This window comes from Squalius cephalus (genome assembly GCF_949319135.1).
Source record: "Squalius cephalus genome assembly, chromosome: 13".
In the NCBI taxonomy this organism is placed as follows: Eukaryota; Metazoa; Chordata; class Actinopteri; order Cypriniformes; family Leuciscidae; genus Squalius; species Squalius cephalus.
This window is the reverse complement of record NC_137134.1, coordinates 12,752,276-12,775,736: the sequence shown is the minus strand read 5'-3', so window position 1 is coordinate 12,775,736 and position 23,461 is coordinate 12,752,276. Positions and strand designations below refer to the sequence as shown.

Below are 23,461 nucleotides of genomic sequence, written 5' to 3'. Positions count from 1 at the left end.
AGCAAGTGAGTTAAGTACATTTCACATCCACCAGTCTACTGAAATATAAAAATAAATGTGCTTGACACCTCTGTGAAATGATCCCAGCTGCTTTACATTGCTCAGTTTTGTCCTTTTATCAGTGACCATCAGAAATGACACCTTTGAAAAGTCAAGGAGAAAATAAACTCAAGCACAGTCATACCAAAAGCAGCCCAGGAGGGAGAAAGAGCTTCCAACTTACATGCCCCCCCTCACTTATAAAGCTATGTACACACATCCGCAAGTCTCTACAAACACTGCTAACTGGAGCACGGGAGCGGCAGTGAACTCGGGAATACAAAACATGGAATGACTAAGTCATGATTCTGGCACTTTCAGGATTAGCTTATAAAGAGTCACATCAGAAGGATCGGGGGGGGGGGGATTTACATCTCCTTCGGATTTGAAAAGTGCCACATCGTGTGTTCTGACAGGAGGAACGTTTTTAGTACTTAAACTTGCATGACAAATACAAGCAACTTAAAGGACTCCAGAACTGAGCGTCAGCGCTGGAGCAGCTGCCACAGAGAGGGCTTGTGGGACGCCTGAACTCAGAAGCTCAGTTTGAGGCGCCCGCCGTCTCCCTCACTCATGAACCTCTTTCGGCCCCTGACAACAACAAAACAAGCCATTACAAAGTGGATTTGGGTACATGACAAGTCAATTATGTAATATTATACCATGGTCTGGGTGAATACTCGATTCTGATTGGCTGCAGGGTGTCCATTAAAAAGTGGTAGAGGACACCTAGTAAAGGAGTTCTGGTGAAACCGTTCGAAATTAATAAATAAATGCGCTGGCTACATCAGCTGTGAGTAACCATAGCAACAGGCAGTAAACTGAAGGGTTCTACGACTATAAATATCTCCGGTTGCTAAATAAACCGCCAGGCGTAACCAGGGAAACCAAGTTATTGTTTGTAAAAACTTTAGATTTCGATTGAAAAACTAATTAAAATATAAACTAATGTTTTAAAAATGTGTTATTTGGCAAGTGACCATGGTATAAGCAGGTTAATGCCCTTCGAGGTGTCCATTGTTATGGTATTAATGGACGACGGCGAGGCGTGAACCGTCCGACGCGCTCGCCGTCGTCCATTAATACCATGACAATGGACACCTCGTCGGCATTAACCCTTACATAAAATATACATTTCATAAGAACTGACAAAAAGGAAAGAACCATTTTATTTGGGTACATGACAATTTTTTTGGGTAATAATACTAATACATTATGTAATAATAATAAATATAAAAATACATTTTATTTATAAATTTCATAGATTTATTATCTATTGGTAAATATTTATAATAATTATGTAATAATAATAATATAATAATAAGAAATACAAAATGTAATAATATGACAAAAAGGAAAAAACTTTCATTTGGGAACATGACAAATAATTTATGTAAAACTACTACTAATAATGCATTATGTAATAATGATAATAATAATATATAAATAAATGTTTTATATATTACGACTATTCATAAATACATAATTATAAATTATGTAGTAATAAATATAAATTTCATAAGAAATGACAAAAAAGGAAAAACACTTTAATTTGGGTACATGACTAAATAAGTTGTATGTAATACTGCTAATAATAGTAATACATAAATAACAAATATAACATGCATACTAAGAATGCAACTATTCATAAATGTATAATAATTATGTAATACATATACATTTCATAAGAAATGAAAAAAAAAAAAAAAAAAAACATTTGGGTGCATGACAATTTTGAGGTAATAATAATAATACATTATGTAATATTTATATATTAAAACAATTCATAAATATATTTTTAACAATATAATTTAACAATTATAAAATATCAATAAATACCTTGTAATAATAATGTAATAATATTGAATATTTTTTCATTACCATTCATAATAAATACATTTTTATATAATAACAATTGTACATATTTTTAAACATTACTGCCATTCATAATAAATATAACAATACATATTTTGTGTAATAATAATTAAAAAAAAGTTTTGCCTTTATACAAAAAAGAACAAAAACAAAACAAGCCCCTCCCTCCCTCACTCACCGACAAGGACAGAGGTCCCGGAGTTTTTTATCAATGACCCCGGCATTAAAGCTCTGCTCCACGAACTGCTCCAGGAGCGAATACGCACACGGCACGTCAATGCTGATATCTGCCATGTCCAGGTAGACTCGTTCAAACCCCTGCAAGAGGACACCATTCTGATAAGAAGCACTTCTACAGCTGCAGTACCTCAAAACGGCCAGCAGGCGCTGCTCATACCCGTCTCAGCTGGTCCACAGTGATGACGGTGGAGGCGCACAGACACTTCAGCAGCCGCAGGATGATCTGAAGCGTCCTGTCGCCTTTAGACTCCAGCACCATGATGACCGCCTGAAGAGAAAACAGATCGTCAGCCGCGGAGCCGAATCAGACTTGAAATGCCCGTTTTCTAGCCGTTATTACCTCATAAACGAACTCATGATGAAAATGTGGCACTTCCAGTTCTCTCAGACAGCGCTCGGCTTCCACGGCGTCGCCTGATAACAGGTACTCCTTCAACAGGAGGTTAACCTGCAACAACAACAACGGTTATGCAATCTGTTAGAGTTAGCTTGTGTTGACGCTTAATGTGCCGTGAAATCTCCCAGTCTTCTGATGTTATGTAACGCAGCCGGTGTGTGTCCTTGCCTCTTTGATGAGTTGATTGACAGGTCTCTGGCCGCCGCCTGAACCCCAGAGGCTGTCGATGCGAAGGCCGGTCCATCGACTCATTCTCAGCAGCACAGCCGCGCGATCCAGAGCAGCTCTGGTGAAACACACACACACACACACGTCACACTCGCAGAACAACACAGGATAACACACACAGCGCGTGAAACACTCCATACCTGGCGTATTCGCAGTCTACTCGTCCTTTGTAGCCGTCTATGAAGCTTTTTGAGAGGATGTTGTCTGCAGCGGCTCGAGCGATGAACTGGCCGAGCATCTACAAGACGACAGCACATGGGAATTAGCCGTTTCACATTTACAGGTTCAGAGCACTCATTCCCAGAGCTTTTCCATGAAAAACACCACTGTGATCACAGGATCCAAAAAAGAAAGAAATGCATTAATAATTAGGCCTATTAGATTTCCTTTAAAAGCTTTAACAATTATAACAATGTTTCATTATTTAACATTTATTAATAATAATAATAATAATATTATTAATATTAAATATTACCATTGAATAATAAAATATTTAGAAATCCTTACATTTGATCAACTCTAATCTTGATTATTTAGATCAAATCAAAATATTAAAAAATGAATTCATATTTCTTGGTCAATTCTTTATTCACACTGTCATGAATAATATATATATAATATATTAATATATATATTAGGGCTGTCAAACGATTAATCGCGATTAATCGCATCCAAAATAAAAGTTTGTGTTTACATAATATATGTGTGTACGGAGTATAATTATTTTCTATATATAAATACACACACATGCATATATATTTAAGAAAAATGTGTTATTTATATATAAAATATTTATATATAATATAAATTATATATCATATAAATATATATACACAGTATATACATGCAAATATTTCTTAAATATATACATGCATGTGTGTGTATTTATATATAGAAAATAATTATACTCCATACACACATATATTATGTAAACACAAACTTTTATTTTGGATGCGATTAATCGCGATTAATCGTTTGACAGCCCTAATATATATATATATATAAAAACTTCATAATTACAGATAAATATAATTCGTTCTTAGAGCTTTCCACAGAAAGCATTTCCATTTTCTTGTTGACACCAAAAAAAGGAACTGAAATTAGTAATTAAAATAGGCCTAAATTAATTTATTTTAAGCTGCAAAAATTTACAAATAATCCAAATATTAAATATTCTTAAACAGTAAAATGTAATGTTACTTTTTTGTCATCTCTAATCTAGGTCCATTTTAAAATAATAATAATAATAATAATAAAAAACAATTAAGTAATATTTCTTGGTCCATTTTTTATTCACACTGTCATAATACAAATAAGAAGATATTTAAAACATCCAGGGAAAGATCACTCATTCTAAGAGTTTTCCACCGAAAGCATTATATTTCACGTTCACACACAATTTTCACAGGATCCAAAAGGAACTGAAATCAGATAACTCTGCAGATATTGAATTTAAAAGTACATAAAATAGCCCAAGTTCCTCATCGTAACATTTTTGAAATTCCATTGAAACGTGTGCAACTGTAAACAGAGCAGTCGTGTGCACAGCTGGAGGAAACACACTGTCGAATAATGCAGTTATACACATCAGCACATACTGATGGAGTAGGAGGTTAATATTTGTACACGTGCTGTTTTGGCACATCTGCCCTTTGTATTGGGTCGTGTTTGCCCCATTCTAGCGCTCAAACAACATCTGCTCTAGTGTGTGGAGTGAGGGCTGACAGGAGAGAGCTGGGTAAATGTGTTTGTACAGCAGAGAGTGTGTTTGGAGGCACAGCGCTGACCCAGCATTCTGCACACAGACACACAAAAGCACAAGCTCTGGTGTTTGTATGAAGCCAAAGGAAACAGCTGAACGTTTCTTCCGACTGGTTCATCTGCACCACCAGACGCGCTCCGACCACAGGCTTTTATTGCTAACCGCAGCTTATCAAAGACACTTTCAGCAAAGCAAGCATGAAGACGCACCGGAGCTCAGAAACTGTGCCAAATGTTACGCTGCAAAAGTTAAGAGAGAGAGCGGTTCATGATTATGAACTTTAGCTCATGATTAAATGTCAGAAAGATAATTGCGATTAATCTATTCTGTTCATGCCAATTCACCTCAAGAAATCATTTATTCATATTTAATGTTGATTCATAATAAAATAAGCATTTATAATTTTCATTAAAGCTTTGAAAACGGCCATAAAGAATAAAAATATTATTATGGTAAACTTTTTTATATGTATGCATGCATGTATGTATGTATGTATGTATGTATGTATGTATGTATGTATGTATATATATATATATATATATATATATTAGGGCTGTCAAACGATTAATCGCGATTAATTGCATCCAAAATAAAAGTTCTTTTTACATAATATGTGTGTGTATGGAGTATAATTATTTTCTATATATAAATACACACACATGCATGTATATATTTAAGAAATATTTGCATATATATGCATGTGTGTGTGTTTATATATAAAAAATAATTATACTCCATACACACACATATATTATGTAAAAACAAACTTTTATTTTGGATGCGATTAATCGTTTGACAGCCCATATATATATATATATATATATATATATATATATATATATATATATATATATATATATATATATATATATATATATATATATATATATAAAAAATCACACACACACTTACAAAGATGTAAAATATTTCACTTTTTGGTCAAACTGGACTACTTTACACTCATGAATATAATATTATAACATAATATAATAATAATAATAATAATAATAAGTATAGTATATTATGTATAGTATTTATAATAATTGTATTAATCAAAGTATAATACCAATATATTATTACAGTAATAGTCTAATACTAATATATTATTCAAATATAAATTCAAAAGTGATTTACTAGAAGTAGACTCGCGTACAGACGTTACTGTAAGCCAGTGATTATAGTATATAAAGTGATAAATATGGATATTTTTCTTACAAAAACCCATCGCTTCTCTTCAGAAGGCCTTTATTAACCCACTGGAGTCATGTGGATTACTTTTATGATGGATGGATGCGCTTTTTGGAGCTTCAAAAACTCTTGCACTATTCAATGCCATTATAAAGCTTGGAAGAGCCAGGATATTTTTTTAATATAACTGTGTTTGGCTGAATGAATAAAGTCATATGCACCTAGGATGGCTTGAGGGCGAGTAAATCATGGGCTAATTTTCATTTTTGGGTGAACTATTCTTTTAAATGTCCTTAGGCATAAACCTGACATAATCTAAGCCCTGTCTGTGAAACCAGGCCTAAATTAAATGTAAATTGTAAAAATATATGAATGCCAATAATATATTTTAATGTTCAATACGTAGGGTTAACAACTCCCCGGAAGTCCGTGCAGTAGTAACAGGCACCTTGAGCTCAGGTGCGCTAGCTTTAGCGTGTTACCTGTGGAGCCGCTGGCGTGTCCAGCACCAGGTCGGGCAGCTCTTTGAGCAGTTTGTGGAAGGAGGCCTCCACGTCACCGGCCGTGAGCACGCGCCCGCAGAGCTCGCTGAGCAGTCGTGACGTCAGCTCCCTGTGGCTGGCTTTCGCCTCCAGCGCTAGCGACACGGCTAGCATGGGCACGTCGCCACGCATGCCACTCAGGTTCAGCTCGGCGAGCAGTTCCTGAAGGAACAGAGAGAGATGTTCTGACTATAATGAGAACGCACCCAGGTTTGCACAGGCTTGTTTACTCATAAAAATAATTGCAGAGGACTGCATGACACCGATTAGATATGAAAGGGCAAAAGCCGTCTCCTCATTCAACAACACCGTCATAAATCTCACCGCCACTTCATTAGCATCCCCGTGCTCGAAGTACTCTTGAACTATAGGAGTGACCGTCTTCTCAAACGTCTCTTCGTCCAGAGGGAGGACGACCGTCTCGTACACGCAGTTCTCCTGGAGAAACACACAGTTTGATGGCTTTGTGTGCCAATGTCACGGTTATAAGTGTGTGTATCGCGTGGCTCTTACCTGCTCCGCATCGTAATTGGGATCTTTCACATCAACTTTCACATCTTCGTCATAAACTTCCCCAGGTGTTCCCCAAACGCCTTTACCGCCAGCCCCACCTATGGATGCAAAACACGTCATATCTTTTCAAAACTATCAAATGCACTGGAGGAACTTGTGACGTCATGTCGGGAAACGGATTGAAGAACGAAAACTATGCGACTCTCTCAGTTCCTTCTGCTGTAGCACATGAAAGTACATACTGTTCTTGCAACTGTCACAGTGTCGTCCCTTCTGAAACGGTTTCTCAGGGCCGGGCCCCTATAATTCACAGCTGGTGACATCATCTCTCGATATGTGCTGAGCTCTAACCACAAGCGAGCCAAAAAAAAAAAAAACAGAAACTGATAAAAAAATAAAAATAAAAAAGCAGTTTGTGTGCGCAAGGCTTAGCATGGTGTAGATGTTCTGCTACACACTTAAGCTGCCCTAAACCGGTGTGACTACTACTTCTGTGGAGCATAAATGATGATATTTTCATTCTTTTACCATAAAATGGAAGTCAAAAGGCTCTAATGTTGTTACCAACATTCTTTAAAATATCTTGTTCTGTGTTCCGCAGAGGAAAGAGTCGTACAGGTTTGGAACAACTTGAAAGAATTTTCCTTTTTGATTGACTAGAGACCCACGACACCTGTACCACAGCTGACCGAGAACACATTTTTCCTCATGTCTGAATAACGGGCAGACGTGCATTATTATAATATACTGAACGCTACACCTGCTAAGCATTTCTCATTCTTTATTGTTATAAAAATACATTACAATAAAAAAACACACAAACAGAACATATCATATCTAGTCATAATCATTTGTTTGGCTTCATTTTTAGAAAGGTTTCTCTCAGATGTTTGTGCGCAGAACACAGAATGAGAACGAGATCATTCGGAAGGGCAGGAGATATGATCACGTGATATGATGCAAATGAGCACTTCAGATCGCATTATTCAGTAGAAAATGAATAGAAATGATTATCTGTATGTAAGAATAAATCTGTACAACATCCATTCTCTTCTCTCTTCTAGAATACTTTTCATCTGTGTTTACACAGGTTCTCAAAACAGCGCCACCATTCTCACAAGTTTGTGCAACAGCTCAAATCTAATCGGACGGCTCGTTAAAAAAAAAAAAAAAAAAAAACTCGCTTTGCGACTGATCGCAGCCGGTGTGAATAAGTCCATAAGGATCTATTGTTTCAATTCAAAAGCACCATCACGACGTACATTTGTGTCGCTTAATCGCGCTCAGTGTGAAAGGCCCTTCAATCTGTTAGTAAACTAGTTCACTTTCGGCTGGAGTTAAAGGCTGTAGTATGCAAGTGCTAAAATAATCATTTGAAAATACCTTTTAATGGCCTGAATCACAGGTCAAAATAAATAAGGTTTAGTAAAAATTGGGCCGTAATTTGCTTAAGGTTACCCAATGACCTAATATCATCAAATAAAAAATAAAAAGAATTTAAAAAAATATATATTTAGGATGATTTTTTTACCATGCTATTTGGGACAGGGGCCTCTTTTCCAGCTTTTATTGGGCGGCAATGTCCCTCTAGTTAAAATAAACTGTGCTTCATTTAATTCATAGTCAGAATGAAATGCAAGAAGTATCAAATTATCTTTTTTTATTGAGTGAAAATAAAATGTAGGGTGGAGAGACTTGATTCCTTCCATTGGTTGTTGATTGGATGGAGGCAGATCTGAAAGCGAGCTTGCAGTCGATTATAAGAAAGGGTTTAAACTGACTGATTGGATAAGTCTGTCATTCACCTGAAAAATCTAATTACGTCATTTTGATTAAGAATTACGAGGTCAAAACAAAAAAAACACATGCAGGGATAAATCGTACACAACAAGATCAACATGCATTTCGAAAATATACAGGGTGAATGCCGACTTTAAAAGTATCTTATGTTTGCTCAAACTAGATCAAATGACAAATTTGACAAAGAAAACATGTCACCAATTTTGTATTTCTGGTTTAAGGGCAAAACGACACTATTGGCTTCTGCTCAGCCTGACCATTATCGAGACGATTATCAATATGCTGTAATCCACTTTTCAGGCCTATTCGGATAAAGTGGGGCACTTCCAAACCTACTACATTTTCACTGCAACGCCTACATCTGAAGGATTCTGGCCAAAAAAAGCTAACAGGATCTCCTGCCCTGCCCTGCGCTGCGGGCTGACTTAACCAGCAGTTACATAACACAAACAGGGCCGACTGTGCCATCGCAGAGTGAATCAAAAAAGAAAAGTGTGCCATTAAGTCATCTTGCGGGTGATGGGGGAGGTGGAAAGGTCAGGAGGGGCGATAATCTCAGCTAAAACACTAATCTAGACGATTAAATGATCACCGTCAGACACAAAGAGAGTCGAGTGCTGTTTTTTTGCAGGCTTGGCATTGGGTTAGCAAGGCAGCATACATGTGGCGCACTTGACGCAGCCAGTCGGACAGTATGTAGGCCGTTTCTGCAAGCCAGACTTTTCCGAATCAGTTCAGGTCTGTTGCACTCAGAGACGCTGAACCCTCTACAAAGGACCAGCACTGTGTAAAACAACATCTGAATGAATGGGGGTGATCGTCTGTTATGAACGTATGCGTGAATACGGGTGGACTTTGGTAGATGTACGGTAGTGTGTCAGTCCGTTCACTCGGACGTTTGTTATACGTCTAATTGGCTAACATAAAGCAGCGGATGCTGGAACAGATCCAGGTCAACACTTGATTTGTTTCGAACACATATAAACGAAGCCCAAGCGCACAAGACTTCCGGAACTTTCATAATTCCAAATGCAATTTATTTGTATTTATGTGAGATCAGTTAAATCTAAAATCCAGAATGTTTTCATCTGTTGAGTGTGGACGTGTCGTGAATATAGTTGTGGTTCTTGGTGTAAACAGGCTTTAAGGAATTAAAACGGCACCAATACCTTTCTTCGGCAGGCCTCGTCCCTTGCCCATCCTGGACCTCCGGTTGAGCAGTTTGCCCTTTGGGCTGGTGGGCGGAACCGTGGACCGGACCGCATCGCTGTTATCACTCAGCGAGTCGCCCCGGCCCGAGTCCCGGGAGGAGTTCTTCCTCAGACGTCTCTTCACCTTGGCCTTGAGTCTTGCCTCGTGAATGCTGCCGGTGGGGGCCAATATCCAGTTTCCGTTGATCTCATTATTGACATTTCCAGTGAAGGTGCTGTCCTCGTCCCCGGAGGGGAAGGAATCGCTAAGATTTCCGGCCTCTGTTGATGACAATATGTGAATACTCATGACAACTTATATTATGAGACTAAATATACATAAAAATAGCATTAGCACTAGGGGCCAAAGTTTGGGTCCCTTTAAATACGTTTTATTCCACCAAAAGAGTAAAAACAAGTGATAGTCCTGACCTTGGCAAATTTGCCAAGACTTATCATATAAAACACCAAATATATGGGCAAATAGTTCTCAAACACTGACCTAGAAACATTTAAAATGATATAAAATCACTAACTCACGCGATAAAATTCAACTTAAACTTACCAACAGGGTTTGCATTTAGCCATGCCTCACAGTCAGTTGCCATGGTTAGTTTTACAGCGTATGAAGTGTGCTTTTGCACCTAGGAATGCAGAAATATTAACGTTAATATGTCTAAGTTAAACCATAAATGAATTAATAAATGAAAACAGCTGCTCCAATCAGCAGCGTCCATTTGGCTCATCCACAAGCCTGATACATTGAATGGACGCATTACCACACAGACAGAAGATCTGCAGTCTCTAAAACAAATTGTTTTAGCGAAGCAATACTTAGTTTTTATAATAATTTTATTAGCGTGTTTTACATTTGAGAGCACGCATTTAATGTTTGACGTGCACGCGCAAATGCACGAGCGCAACATAAACATAAACAAAGCCTCGGGACGTGCAGCGAACAAACGCGTTTTTGCCTTTATTTGACGCAGCGTGTAAGGTAAAACCTTCAAAAGTGTAATATATAGCAAAATAAGTTTCTTCCCAACAACAGCCAGTCGATAAAGAGCAAATCCTACTAACCTGCTTTATCGCGAAGCCCAAGTTCGAACGCACTCTCCGCTGATGTTGATTTTGTGTTCTCTGCCCAGCAACTCGACAGAGTAACGCTGCCCTGCGAGCTCTCTGATTGGTCAGAATAATAGAGGCGGATAACAAAATGACCAATGAAAATTGAGTTCTGACGAAACAGGTCTTTCTCGTATTTTCTACGAGGCGTTCGTTGAAGATCGTGACTTTCCGCCGACCGGCGATGGACACAGAACAAGTGATGTCATTATGTAATACACTGCGCATGGGTGAGGATGAAGTCACTTTTTCTCTGTTATATTATTCAACTGACCCATTTAAAAAAAAGATGCAAGGGTTATTTCATATTGTGCAGGCCAATACATGTCATTCAGGGCCATCATGGGACATGATGATATTTTCCAAAATGTTTATTCGATATTTGCATCAATGCAACCCAAAAATAATTATACAGATTTTTCTTCCAGAAAATGGGATGCTATTATTAACAGAATATAAAACAGCGGAGAAAAAGTTTTCCAGAACCATTCCAATAATATACTTGCATTATAACACACACTTACACATTTTTTTCTTTTTTTTCTATCTTTAAACAAAAAATGTGATAATTAGACAAATAAGCATGGTCCAGTTCAAGTATCCCTAAGTCTGAGCTCTGAGTATAGCAATGATGAAAAGCAAAATAGTATGACAGACATTACACAGAAACAGCTTTCCACTGGTCAACCTTTTTTTTTTTTTTGCATTTTGAGATTTTCACTTCCTCACCACCTAAAAGGCACTTTAAAAAAGTGAATATTTCAAGCATGAAACAGATTCAAGACCTGAACACTGACAAAACAACAACAGCAGAATATTTACAAGTTTTAACCTGAGGATAATTTTACACCTCTTGAAATTTAAATAGAAATTTAAATAAGGCACATCTGAAGTCTATAGAGGAAAATCAACACATACGCAAGCTTTAGAGTATGAATGAGGCAGATGCAAATTATGTAAACACTTCACTTACCAGTGCATTTCACATTCTGATACGTATTTTTCACAGTGTAATAAAAATTCCTGGACTGCGGAGGATACACAGTTTACTGAAAAACGAAATGACGTTCCTCTTTTGACATTCTCTCTTTCTTCCATGGAACACAAATGAAGATATTTTGTAGAAAGTCCCTGCTTACTTTTTTCCATACAAAGAAAATAAATCTTGTGGCTGTGACGTGCAAAGCCTCGCTCGTGACATGTGGGAGGAAAAAAAGATATTTGTTAAGTTATAAGATGATAACTTATTCGCTCACTCGTTTCAGGTAAATCATGGCCATGTTATACCAATTCGTTAGTGTTATTTTAGTATGTAGATGCAATTATAGTTTTTGTTAATACTTTTCAATTAGATTTTATTTTTATATTTTCTGTTTTCACTTTAATTGTAGTTCAAGTTTAGAAATTTTGGTGTGCGTTTTTGTCTTTTTTTCTTCTTTTTTTACAGTAAAAAGTGATCAGTTCACTTACTTAAAAAAATGAGTAAACCCATTGCCTTAAAATTATTAAGTAAATAAACTTAATGCTTAATTGAAAAAATTAAGTTATGTGAACTTGACAATTCCACATTACTTAATTTTTTCGATTAAGCATGAAGTTTATTTACTTAATTTTAAGACAACGGGTTTCCTACATTTTTTTAAGTTAAGTCAACTGATCCCTTTTTACAGTAGTTTTTATTTATTAGTTTTAGTTTATTATGCTTCAGCTAAATGAAAATTAGTTTTTTATATTTTATTTCAGTTTTTTATGTTTTATTTCAGTTAAAGTTCTGTTTGCACGTTATTTAAGATTTGTTAGCTACAATAACCCTGATTCGTTCCCTGGTTTTAGTGGAATCATGGCCACGATTTAAATAAATTGCACAGAGAACGAATTTGATTTTTATTTTGTTCCTCACACCGATCTCCACATGGCTTCAAAAGACTATGAATATTGCGCACGCATATCACATGGACAGTTCTGGGTATAGATTACTTTCGCACTGTAATCCATTACTGAATACAAATTACATGATGAAAATTGTAGTTAGTAATGTAATCTATTACATGTCACATTTTAGGTAATATAATCCGATTACTTTTTGATTACTTTTGACTAGGGATGCATGATATGAAAATTTTGGCCGATACCGATAACTCTTTATATTTGAAAGCCGATAACCGATATATTGGCCAATAAATATAAATTACATTTTTTATATAATTTTTCAGAGCCTGGTTACAAAAACATAAGTCTCTCCATTAAAAGCCATGTCTCAAGCACACATTTATGTTCTCATTATAATTTTACATAGCCTATATAACAGACTTGCGCTGCACATGTTGAATATGTAGTATTTTCCTTTTTTGAAGTGATTCTAATCAAATTTCAAGCCATTTAAAACCATCATGGCGAACAGTGCGCATCTGAAGTGTTTCAGTTGAAGGAAATAATTTATTTCAACCAAATTCAGCCAAATTTTCTTATTGGGCCGATAACGATAACATTAAAAATTAACATATATCGTCCGGTGGCGATATATCGTGCATCCCTTTTATTGACCTAATTCATTTATCACATTGATTTATATAGAATAATCTTGTATCATATTGATATAAAAATGCAAAGAGAAAGAAAATATATTCCACTCTTTATCAACAACGTGAAGTAAACTGACGAAAAAGCAAATAATGAATTAGATCTTAAAATGTTCAATTAAAAGAAAAAATATTTTAAATAAAAACACTTACTAAAAAGTATTTTACCGTTTTACCGTTTATGGTGTGTGGCCTCTCAATTTTCCATGTAATTATCGCTGCATAACTATAGTGGCAGTTCTTGTGTGTGCAATTCCTAAAAACTGGAAGACTTTCTGAACATATACAAGCAATAGGCTTTTTTAGAAAAGAAAATTTAAAAGATAAAATTAGGAGAATTAGGGATAATCATTGAATTATGAATAATTTACTGCCATTTTGTGATTAAGTAATCATGTAATCAATAAAAAGTAACTAGTCGGATTACAAGTATTTGTAATATAATCTAATTACAAGTATTTAATTTTAGGAATCTGATTATGTAATCCAGATTACGTGTAATCACTGCACATGCACTACTTTTATGATGCTCTGTAAATTTTGGAGCCAAAGACCTCATTCACTTCCACTGTATAGAAAAATAGCAGCATAAACATTTTGAAAAATTACATTGTATTTCACTGACAAAAAAAAGTAGTGTTTACCATTTTTTCCAGTGAACTATTCCTTTAAAATATGATACTTCTTTTTTAATTCGTAAAAACTTTCATACAATTCACATTGCTATGAACTAGAGTACACAGAATTGCTCCGGTTCTCCTTGAGTCCCTTCCCTCTCCTCTTTGCCTTTGTGTTGTGTCTCTCTGTCTCTCCCTGGATTTGTCTCATTCAGTGTGTCCCAGCGGTGATGGTAGTCTCACGTGAGCCTCACTCAGTTTTTGGCGACTCCGTGTGGAAGTTCAAGAGACTTTCCTCCGCCAGCTGCGACAGATACTTCTATAAAAACACAAACAATCCCCCATTAAATTACACAAACGTCAGTTTACTCTTAAATTACAGGCATAAGAGCAGCCGTTCAGCCTTGAAGAGCAACAGTTTGGTTTCTCTGACTAAAATGGCTGACTGACTGTTATACTCAAGTTAGTTTATGCTACAATTGGATTTTTGCATGTTTATAAGCTCTTTTGGCTCAGAAACCAAACTCTATTTAAATATACTTTTCAAACCCATAAGTTTATGTAGTTTGTCCACTTGGCAATATCCAACAGTAGATGAAATGAGAAAAAACTTTGACTTGCTAAGGCTAATTTTAGCTAGCTTTTTATGTATCCTAATTTAGTCATCTTAAATAACATTGACGCACTTTTTTCATAATTTGACAAAACTGTCTTTCACATTTTATAGGTGCAAAATATTTTTGCACTAGTGTTGAGTTGATAAGTATGGACTTGACTGTTGAGTCAACTTGAGGTCTGTTTTAATGACATAAAAGTGCCTTTAGTCGAAGAAACTCCCACATATGCGAGTCCTACCAAAAAGCGTACTTGTTTACCCGTGAAACAAGGAGAGCTGAAAAAGAAGAAGGTCAAAATGTGGGAGGAAAGCAGGTGTTTCCTGTAGTGTTTACAGTCTCTCTCTCTCGCGCTCGGTTTCACCTGTCTTGCTCTTCTGGTGTTAAATTCTCACTGTAGTTCTTGTTAACTCAACACAGCTGGCAGCCCTCGAGCCGGAGATGTGAAGTATGAGGTGACGCTGTTTTGGCCGATGCTCTAGTGTGAGAGACATGACAACTGGTTGTGGTCTGTGATGACGGGGAATGTCCGGCTCCGAGCCGCCTCAATGTTGTGTTGGAAAGTGTGTTCGTCTGTCTGTACGTGTGTGTTTCTGAAGGGTTATGAGAAACCATATCCCACCCTGAGGACCGGGCTCCTTAGATCAGTCGGTCTTACATTGCCGTCACCAATGGTGTGGTGAGTAACTAAGTGAGTGTAGCCTTTTCGGTTACAAGGTACTATTTCCAGCAAGTAGCAGTGTAGTGTGGTCAAATGCTACATCGCTGTTTGAATTTCACATTGTTTGCATGTGGCGTTAATGCCCAGAAAGCAACAGTCAAATCCGCTCTGCTAAGTGGTTCTCTCAGTCCACTCTGATTCATTCTAGGAAGTTCATTCTGTAGTTTCGCTAATCTTATATGTTCTGTTAGAAAGTCTGATTCATGTTAGTAAATCAGTTAATTCAGGAAGAGATTTTAAGAAACAATTCACTGATTCGAGTTGCTTAAGCATCTTACATATACAACTGTAGTTGGTTAGTCTGTAGTTTAGCTAATCTCATGTACTGTTGGAAACTCTGATTAATTTGTGTGAATCAGTTTGTTAGGGGAGAGATTTTAAGGAACAATTCACTGATTCCAAGCAGTGTTATTTTATTATATTTGTAATATATTTGTATTATTATTTTGAAAAAAAAATTATTTGTATATTTTTAGTTTTCATGTTAATTTTGGTTTAATTTTTAGTCATTTCGTTATGTGCTTTTGTCGTTTCATTAGTTGTTTTTTTCCAAATATTGCGTAAATAATTTTATTTAGCTTTAATTTATTTTTATTTTCAGGTAATAATTTTAGTGCTTCAACTTAAACTTATTTCAGTTTATTGCCAAGGCAACATTTTAAATTTTCATTTACTTAAAGTTTTTTAACTAATATTTATATATTATTTTATTTCAGCATTATTTTCAAAAGAGTTAAAGCTGTTTAAATCATCTTATGACAGTCATTTATGGTTTTGCATTGTCATGGTAAAATTGCAAATAACTTTAAAGGTTAAGAAAGAGAAAACATTCATATTTTAATGGAAAGAGAAAGGAAGACTGCATGTTAGTATTTATGACCTGTAGGTTCCTGTAGTGAATTGTACTCCGACAGTGTGACGTCTTGGCTGTTTGTTCGCTGTTGTAAAACAAGCCACACAGGTTACAATAAAATCCCGTCCTTGGCACAATGAACTCCACACCTGCCAAAACAACAAAAACCAGCCAGAAATCAGAACAACATCAAACCGATACATTTTCTGAGCCACGTTCTCATATACTGTGTGTGTGCAGGGGTGTAAAGTCAGCTCTTCTGTGAGGGAATCAAGTGTGTTGGCTGTGTGGTAATGAGTACAACAAGCTCAGGCCTCGGGGGTGCAATTCACACCTCACTCAACAGGATGACAAATGCTCCACTGACATCAGCTGGCCTTAAAGGCTTCAGTTACCCACTGAGAGCCTACATCACAGCCAGAGCCGCTCAAAGCAACGCTATTACTATTGCTCATGCTTGCTTCTTCCGGACTAACGGTGTTTACATCATGTGGCTCGAATCTTTTGACTCTGGTGGACGTACCTAACGGTATGCTGTGTTCACTAATGGCTTTCTCCTGATCCTGAGAAGGTGACGCAGCACAGATGTCTGTCGCCTGAGGTGAAGGGGCTGGTAGTGAGTCAGGAATTTCTAGAATAGAAAAGCAGGTGGAATGATGAGACTAAGCACGTGTTATTTTATCTACAGCCTGTAAATCACATTAAACTGCCACTAAAGGTTAAAAAATGCCCTCTAAGATTTTTTAGCAAGTAGATTTTACATGCAACTTCTAAAAAAAATCTTTGATGATTGAATTTCACAGTTTTTGTAGGTAAAAAAAAGTCAAAATTTCCAAAAATAGGTTTTGAAAATTCTGACCTCATTTTGACCTTCGTCAAAAAATAAAAGTTATCAAAATGTCAAAGCTTTTCCACACAACAAAAATGCAAGTGTCATCAAGTTACATTTTTGCTTCACTAATCAAAACAAATGTTAGCAGCTCTCCAGAGTGACACTAAAAATGATCGCAAATGCAACCAAAAATCGAGTGCATGCAAAAACAAGCATGGTATAAGCGGACAAATGAATCTCAAGAACTTGCTCTTTTTAATGAGTCAAAAGGACTCACTTTTCGAACTCAATCATTATTTAATTGTTCGAAGTATCCAGTCAGTGAATCTGAACAGCAATCTTAATCATTTCTATGACATTTACATTTATGCATTTGGCAGATGCTTTTATTCAAAGTGACATTCATTACATTCAAGGTACACATTTGATCAGTTATTGCTTTCCAGGGGAATCGAACCCATGACGGGCGTTGTTAGCGCCACGCTCTACTTTTCGAGCTACATGACGGCTACCGTAGTTATGAGGAACTATTAAGAACTATGTATCTAATACATACAACTAACTGACATACTAACAAACTTATATGACAATGGGTACCTTTCTTCTGACTGTCCTGTTTGAGACATGGCTCCTTGTTGTCCATCTCTGTCGCCTTTCTTTCATCATTACTCGAGTCTGTCACTTTTCCACTTTCACATGTGCTGCTGTGGTTTGGAGGCCCAGCTGGTGTGGCTGTGTTGGTCTGTGTGTCCATATCAGTGGGGGTGCAGGTCTCCTCCAAAGCGCTCTTGAACTCGTGGGACGGGAACTGGTTGAGTTGAGAGACCGGCTGCTCTGGGACAGGTGACTTCAGGGGCGTCTCTCCGGGGCAGGACTGAGCACCTCCAGAGGTTTCCTCTGGGACCAAATCCACTGGTGGAAGGGTAGGAGGGTCCACCACAGTGTCCTCTACTTTTGTTGGGGTTTCTGCATTTGGTTTAGGCCTCTCTGTCGTAGGCTGACCGGGCTCAACTCTCGGGTCCTCCTCTTGAAGGTCAGGTAGATCAGGTTCAACTATAGAGTCATCCTCTCCTCCGACTTCATCTACGGTCACCAGTTCCTCCATGCTTTTAGGATACCAGCTCTCCTCCTCTCCACTTTCCAGTCCCTTGGCAAGAAATCAATACTTTCATTCAGCAAGGATGCATTAATTTGATCAAAAGAGACAGTAAAGACATTTATAATGTTACAAAAGATTTCTATTTCAAATAAATGCTGTTCTTTTGAACTTTCTATTCATCAAAGAATCCTGATTGAAAAAAAATGTATCACTGTTTCCACAAAAGTTTTAAGAAGCACAACCGTTTTTGTCACGGATTGGTGGCTGTAGTGAAGCACATGACGGAGGAATAAACAAAAGAAACAGGATAAACAGGTCTTCAAAAACAATAAACAGGAGAATAACATGGAGAAACACAACCACGCATACATTGATGCTACAGGACCAAGAACCAACTCAAACTGAGGGCTTAAATACACAGAGCACACAAAAGAGATCAATCAATTAAACACACAGGAAAACTGTGTCAAACCGGCAAACAGAAACTGAACCCAGTGAAAACTAAAGGAGGGCGGGCATCCTGGAGTCACGGTGGTAACGGGCAGGTGGGCAGGGTGATGCCAGCAGGCTAGGAAGCCTCCAGGGTGACACGGGTGATACAGGAGCCAGGGAGAAGCAGCCTCCTCGACCACTGAGGCCATGAGGAGGGAGCTTGATTCAGCCACTGAGGCCATGAGGAGGGAGCTTGACTCGGCCACTGTGGCCGGATAGCCAGCCAGCCCCCCCATGAAATCAAGGACAGCTTTGCACACTCAAGACACAGTTCTGGGGCCTGAGCGGCCTCCTGGATGAGCTCTGGGGCTTGAGCCATCTCTAGTGCAGACTCAGAGGCGGGAGAAGGCTTGTGACTGAGCTCTGGGGCTTGAGCGGGCTCCGGGTAGGAGGACTGGAGGGATGTGTGTGTGCCCCAGACACACACAGCAGCAGCAGCAACTAACAAGGAAATGACCAACTCTTCGACCACGCCAGGGAAGACAGAGGCTCCACAATTTCATTCTTCGGAACGAACTCAAGGTCCTCACTTTCTGGAGCCGACACCGGACTGTGCTCAGGGGCTGGACATGCAGAGGGCTGTTTCTTCTTCCTCAGCCTCCTCCTTTAGGCAGGGATTAATGCAGAAATTGAACAGACTCTGGACTGGACTCACGAACTGCAGCGAACTCTGGAACTGCTTTCTCTGGAGCCGGCTCTTGAACTTCACTCAAAAGAACAGGCTTGTGAATAGTACATCTTGGAACAGACTCGGGAATTCACTCACAGGAACGGACTCTGGGAATTCACTCACAGGAACGGACTCTGGGATTTCACTTACTGGAACAGACTCTGGGATTTACTCAACTAAATCTGAACCATTCAGTCAGAGAACATAGTTAATATATTCCAACAATGACGAACTAAATCTACCGGGAGACAGGAACTGATAAAGTCTGTCATTCAGTCCCTCTCGAATGCAGGCCTTAAGCATGTGAGTGCTCCAGCTCACCCGATGGTAATACTGCAAAATATCACCAACCGCTCTGTAGGATGGAGATGATCTTTAGCCCGTTTCTTCCGTTCAGCCAGATCTATAGTGTCTGGGGTCCTGTATTCTGTCACGGATTGGTGGCCGTAGTGATGCGCACGATGAAGGAATAAACAATATAGTCTTTAATTATAACTTCAAACACAATAAACAGGAGAATAACACAGAGAAACCCAACCACGCATACATCGACGATACAGGACCAAGAACTAACTCAAACTGACGGCTTAAATACACAGAGCACACAAAAGAGCTAATGAGATTGATTAACAGGACAAGAGAATCAATCAATGAAACACAAGAAAACTGGGTCAAACAGGCAAACAGCAACTGAACACAATGAAAACTAAATCAAAACAGAAAATAAACGTGACAGTTTTCAACATTGATAATATAAAGACATGTTTCTCGAGCATCAAATCAGCATATTATAATGATTTCTGAAGGATCATGTGACACTGAAGACCGGAGTAATGATGCTGAAAATTCAGCTTTGATCACAAGAATAAATTCACAAAAAAAAAAAGTTATTTTGAATTGTAATAATATTTCACAATATTACTTTTTACTGTATTTTAAAAATAAATGCAACCTTGGTGAGAATAAGAGACTTCTTTCAAAAACTCTTCCTGATTCATAACATTTCAGAAAGCAAAAACGCAGGCAGGAAGATTAATAGGGTGACCACCTGGTTATTGCTCTATGGGATTTTGCTGGACAACACAGGACACATGGGAGAGAGATAAATTTACTACTATTAGACTATGTAAATATTGATTTACACTAGTCGGAAAGCCTATTTGCCATGATAAATATAATAAGCTGAATAACAGACTAGTAGGTAAAATCACATTTTATACTAAAATAAATTTCCTTAATTAGTGACTATGTTATGTTCATTTATTAGACTATACAAACATTACTGTAAATGCATTATACCAGATTCAGTGCATCTTGGATTTGGCAGTTTTGAACAGGACAAATTATATGTGTCTGTATTTAACCTCCATCCGGAGTTTACTTTTGATGAGGTCCACACTGGTTCCTCTTTTTCTCCATCCATGTAGTCGTCATTAGCAGAAAAAAACCCTCTCTACGAACATGTTCAGGGCTTGACATGAACTTTTTTTGCTTTACATGAACAGCCACTGTGGCTAGTGGTTTTCCAACGTTACTACCCGGCACAGCATTTTTCACTGGCCACAATTTTGACATCGATACATTTGACAAAAATGCCATTTAGATTTTTTTTATTACCTACAATTTGAGATAATATTATCAATATTACCAATAATATATTATTATATATTGAGATAATATTAACAATAATATATTGTCACTTTAAGACCTGACACATTATTTTGTGTTTTTGACTGTTTAAGCGCAATAAGCAGTGAAAAAGAACTCAATTTAGTACTGAGAGGTGGCTTTATGCTTGCGCTCTTTGGGTGTGAGCACAAAATCTGCGAGAATGGGTAAAATTACACGCAATACGCGCAATCCCATACTGAAACTCAAGCCCTTTAACACCAACAATATTCATCCAGAGCAAATTAAACGAGTGACTGAGGCGGGTTTGTGTGTAACTCGCTGTCGGAGAGATGAGAGAGATAGAAAGCGCAGCTGGTATCGTGTATTTATTCGGTGGATTTTGTTTTGTATTTCAGTATTGATATGTATCGAAAAATCAATATTTTTGACAAAAAATGTATATTATATATAAAATTAAATCCGCCAAAGTGGCTAGGAGGAGTGTCTGCATTACACGCCACTGCTGAAATCCACCCGCGTTTGGCAGGTTGGCGGGTGTTAATATCAAGCCCTGTATATGTTGCTTGGTTATTTTTCCCGATTTGCTAGAACATTTTTAAATGGCAATCACAGTTTATTATTATATTTATTAACTGTGGTGTAGTTTCAGGGAAGAAAAAAAATACAGGCACAATTGAAATGCGGGACACTGCTTATGAGGAAAGCTCCCAATTTCGGGACAGGTGGCCACTCCATAGATAAATGAATAAATGTGTTTACCTCACTGTCACACTTCGAGGACTCTTCAGGTTTGCTGTTATGAGGAGACGCTGATCTTTCTTTGGCTCTATGTTCTTCCTTCTGTAATGCATAAAAAAGCAGTGCTATTAAAATATTGTGTTGAAGGGGTGAATTTACATTCCACTCCTTTTATTATATAACGAATAGGGAATCATAGTGTTCTTAAATCTATTGCACCTATTCTGATATTAGTGTAACAATGTAGTTGATATCTGAGGCGGTGTTTATTCATTAAGGCCCACAGAAATGCAATTGTTTTGTAATTTATTAATTTGATCTTCATGCAAGTATGCAATCCTCATTTGTTCTTATTCATTTTCCTTTGCTAATGACACCTGTACAAGACATGTAAAGGCAACTGTGCCTGGGGTCATGAAGGTCAGTAATGCACCACACGTATCTACTAATAAAAACTTGCCATTTGTAACTCTTTAGGTTTTACAGGTCACTACATGTTAAAAATGTGACGATGAAACATTGGTAGAAGTCTATATCAGATCAAGTTTGTCCCAACTTTTCTGGATTTGGAGTTGAAATATTGTTTAATAAAGCAGTACATTTAAATATTTAAAATAGTTTTAAAGTGTATATATTTTAAAGAGTGTATAATATTAATATGATGTATTATAAAATACATGATCTAAATGATTATATCTAGTATTCTTAACTCTTAAAGTGTATGATTTCAAATGTTGCGATTCAGTTGAATCATTATACGCAGTTGTATTACATTACAGTTGTTCTTAAAATGATGTGAAATGTGTAGGACATGCCTTATTTTGGGACTCTTTCTCCTCGTCCTCTCGTCTCCGGCTCGACTTCTTGCTGCGTCCTCGGTCTTCTTCTATCCGGTTGGAGCCGGTGTCGTCTGTCACGTCTGACTCCGAGTGTCTCGGCCTGTGATGGTCTCCACCGTCCCGTCTCTTATTTTTCCCTTCATGTCTGTGATGTTGCGGCCTGCTCAGTTTATCAGTCTTGTACAGTGAGTCTTTCTTGTAAAAGTCATCTATGGAGTGGTAGGAGGAGAAGGAGGAACCCTGAGGACTCCCGCGGGGGTACCAGTCCCTGCCCCGCTCGTCCCCATGCCCCATACGGGGGCTGATCCGCTCCCCGGTTTTAAGGTAGGGTTTCCTGCGCTCGGACAGCCACCCGTTGGCTCTCTCCTCTTCATCGTTCCTCCAGTCGTCTCTGTCACGGGCGTCCTCGTCGCCTCGGGAATGGGACGTCCAGTCCCAAGAGGCCCGGCGCGGCCCCATGCCATTGCTCCAGTCAGGCCGACAGGACGGCCCCGGGGGACTGTGTGCAGAACTACATGAAGTGAAGCTCGGACTGTGGGAGCGCGGACTCAGAGAACGACTGACTGGGCTGCGAGATCTTGCACGTTCTGGGAGGTACCTACGCAAACCAGCAGCGGATTTGAGACAATGATAAAGAAAAAGAAAAATCTTTTTAAAAACATTTTTAAAAACACTAATGTACTCTCTCACTTTCACTTTCTTGGTCTTATATTAGGGTGACCAGACCTCCCCGTTTTTCCGAGGACAGGCCACCGAAACCCGGGACTGTCCCTGTTTTACAGCATATTCGAAACAACCCGCAAATACACAGCAAAAAAGCCCAACCATCATAACCTGCTGGTTACCAGAGCAGTCGTGTAGTGATTATCATCACCA

General features: G+C 37.9%; 2 protein-coding genes across 4 annotated transcripts in view; both read right to left on the bottom strand.

Annotated features, from left to right (window-relative positions):
- Window positions 1-567: 567 nt before the first annotated feature.
- pdcd4b (programmed cell death 4b) lies at window positions 568-11,142 on the bottom strand. The gene is made up of 12 exons (XM_079889971.1): window positions 10,855-11,142; window positions 10,340-10,418; window positions 9,754-10,056; window positions 6,785-6,882; window positions 6,596-6,709; window positions 6,212-6,433; window positions 2,920-3,017; window positions 2,720-2,837; window positions 2,495-2,602; window positions 2,312-2,422; window positions 2,093-2,232; window positions 568-630 (listed from the first exon to the last, which is right to left on the bottom strand). Exons 1-12 carry the CDS (start codon window positions 11,125-11,127, stop codon window positions 573-575), a joined length of 1,722 nt encoding a protein of 573 aa, XP_079746097.1. The 5' UTR covers window positions 11,128-11,142; the 3' UTR covers window positions 568-572.
- Window positions 11,143-11,252: 110 nt separating this feature from the next.
- Window positions 11,253-23,461, bottom strand: part of rbm20 (RNA binding motif protein 20) — a 74,321-nt gene continuing 62,112 nt past the window's right edge. For all 3 annotated transcript variants that reach the window (XM_079889954.1, XM_079889955.1, XM_079889956.1), the window contains exons 9-14: window positions 22,562-23,183; window positions 21,768-21,848; window positions 17,713-18,262; window positions 16,807-16,914; window positions 16,311-16,432; window positions 11,253-14,414 (exon numbers count right to left, since the gene is read on the bottom strand). In XM_079889954.1, coding sequence (XP_079746080.1) covers window positions 14,346-14,414; window positions 16,311-16,432; window positions 16,807-16,914; window positions 17,713-18,262; window positions 21,768-21,848; window positions 22,562-23,183 — 1,552 coding nt within the window. In that variant the 3' untranslated portion in view covers window positions 11,253-14,345. The remainder of the gene's footprint in view (window positions 14,415-16,310; window positions 16,433-16,806; window positions 16,915-17,712; window positions 18,263-21,767; window positions 21,849-22,561; window positions 23,184-23,461) is intronic.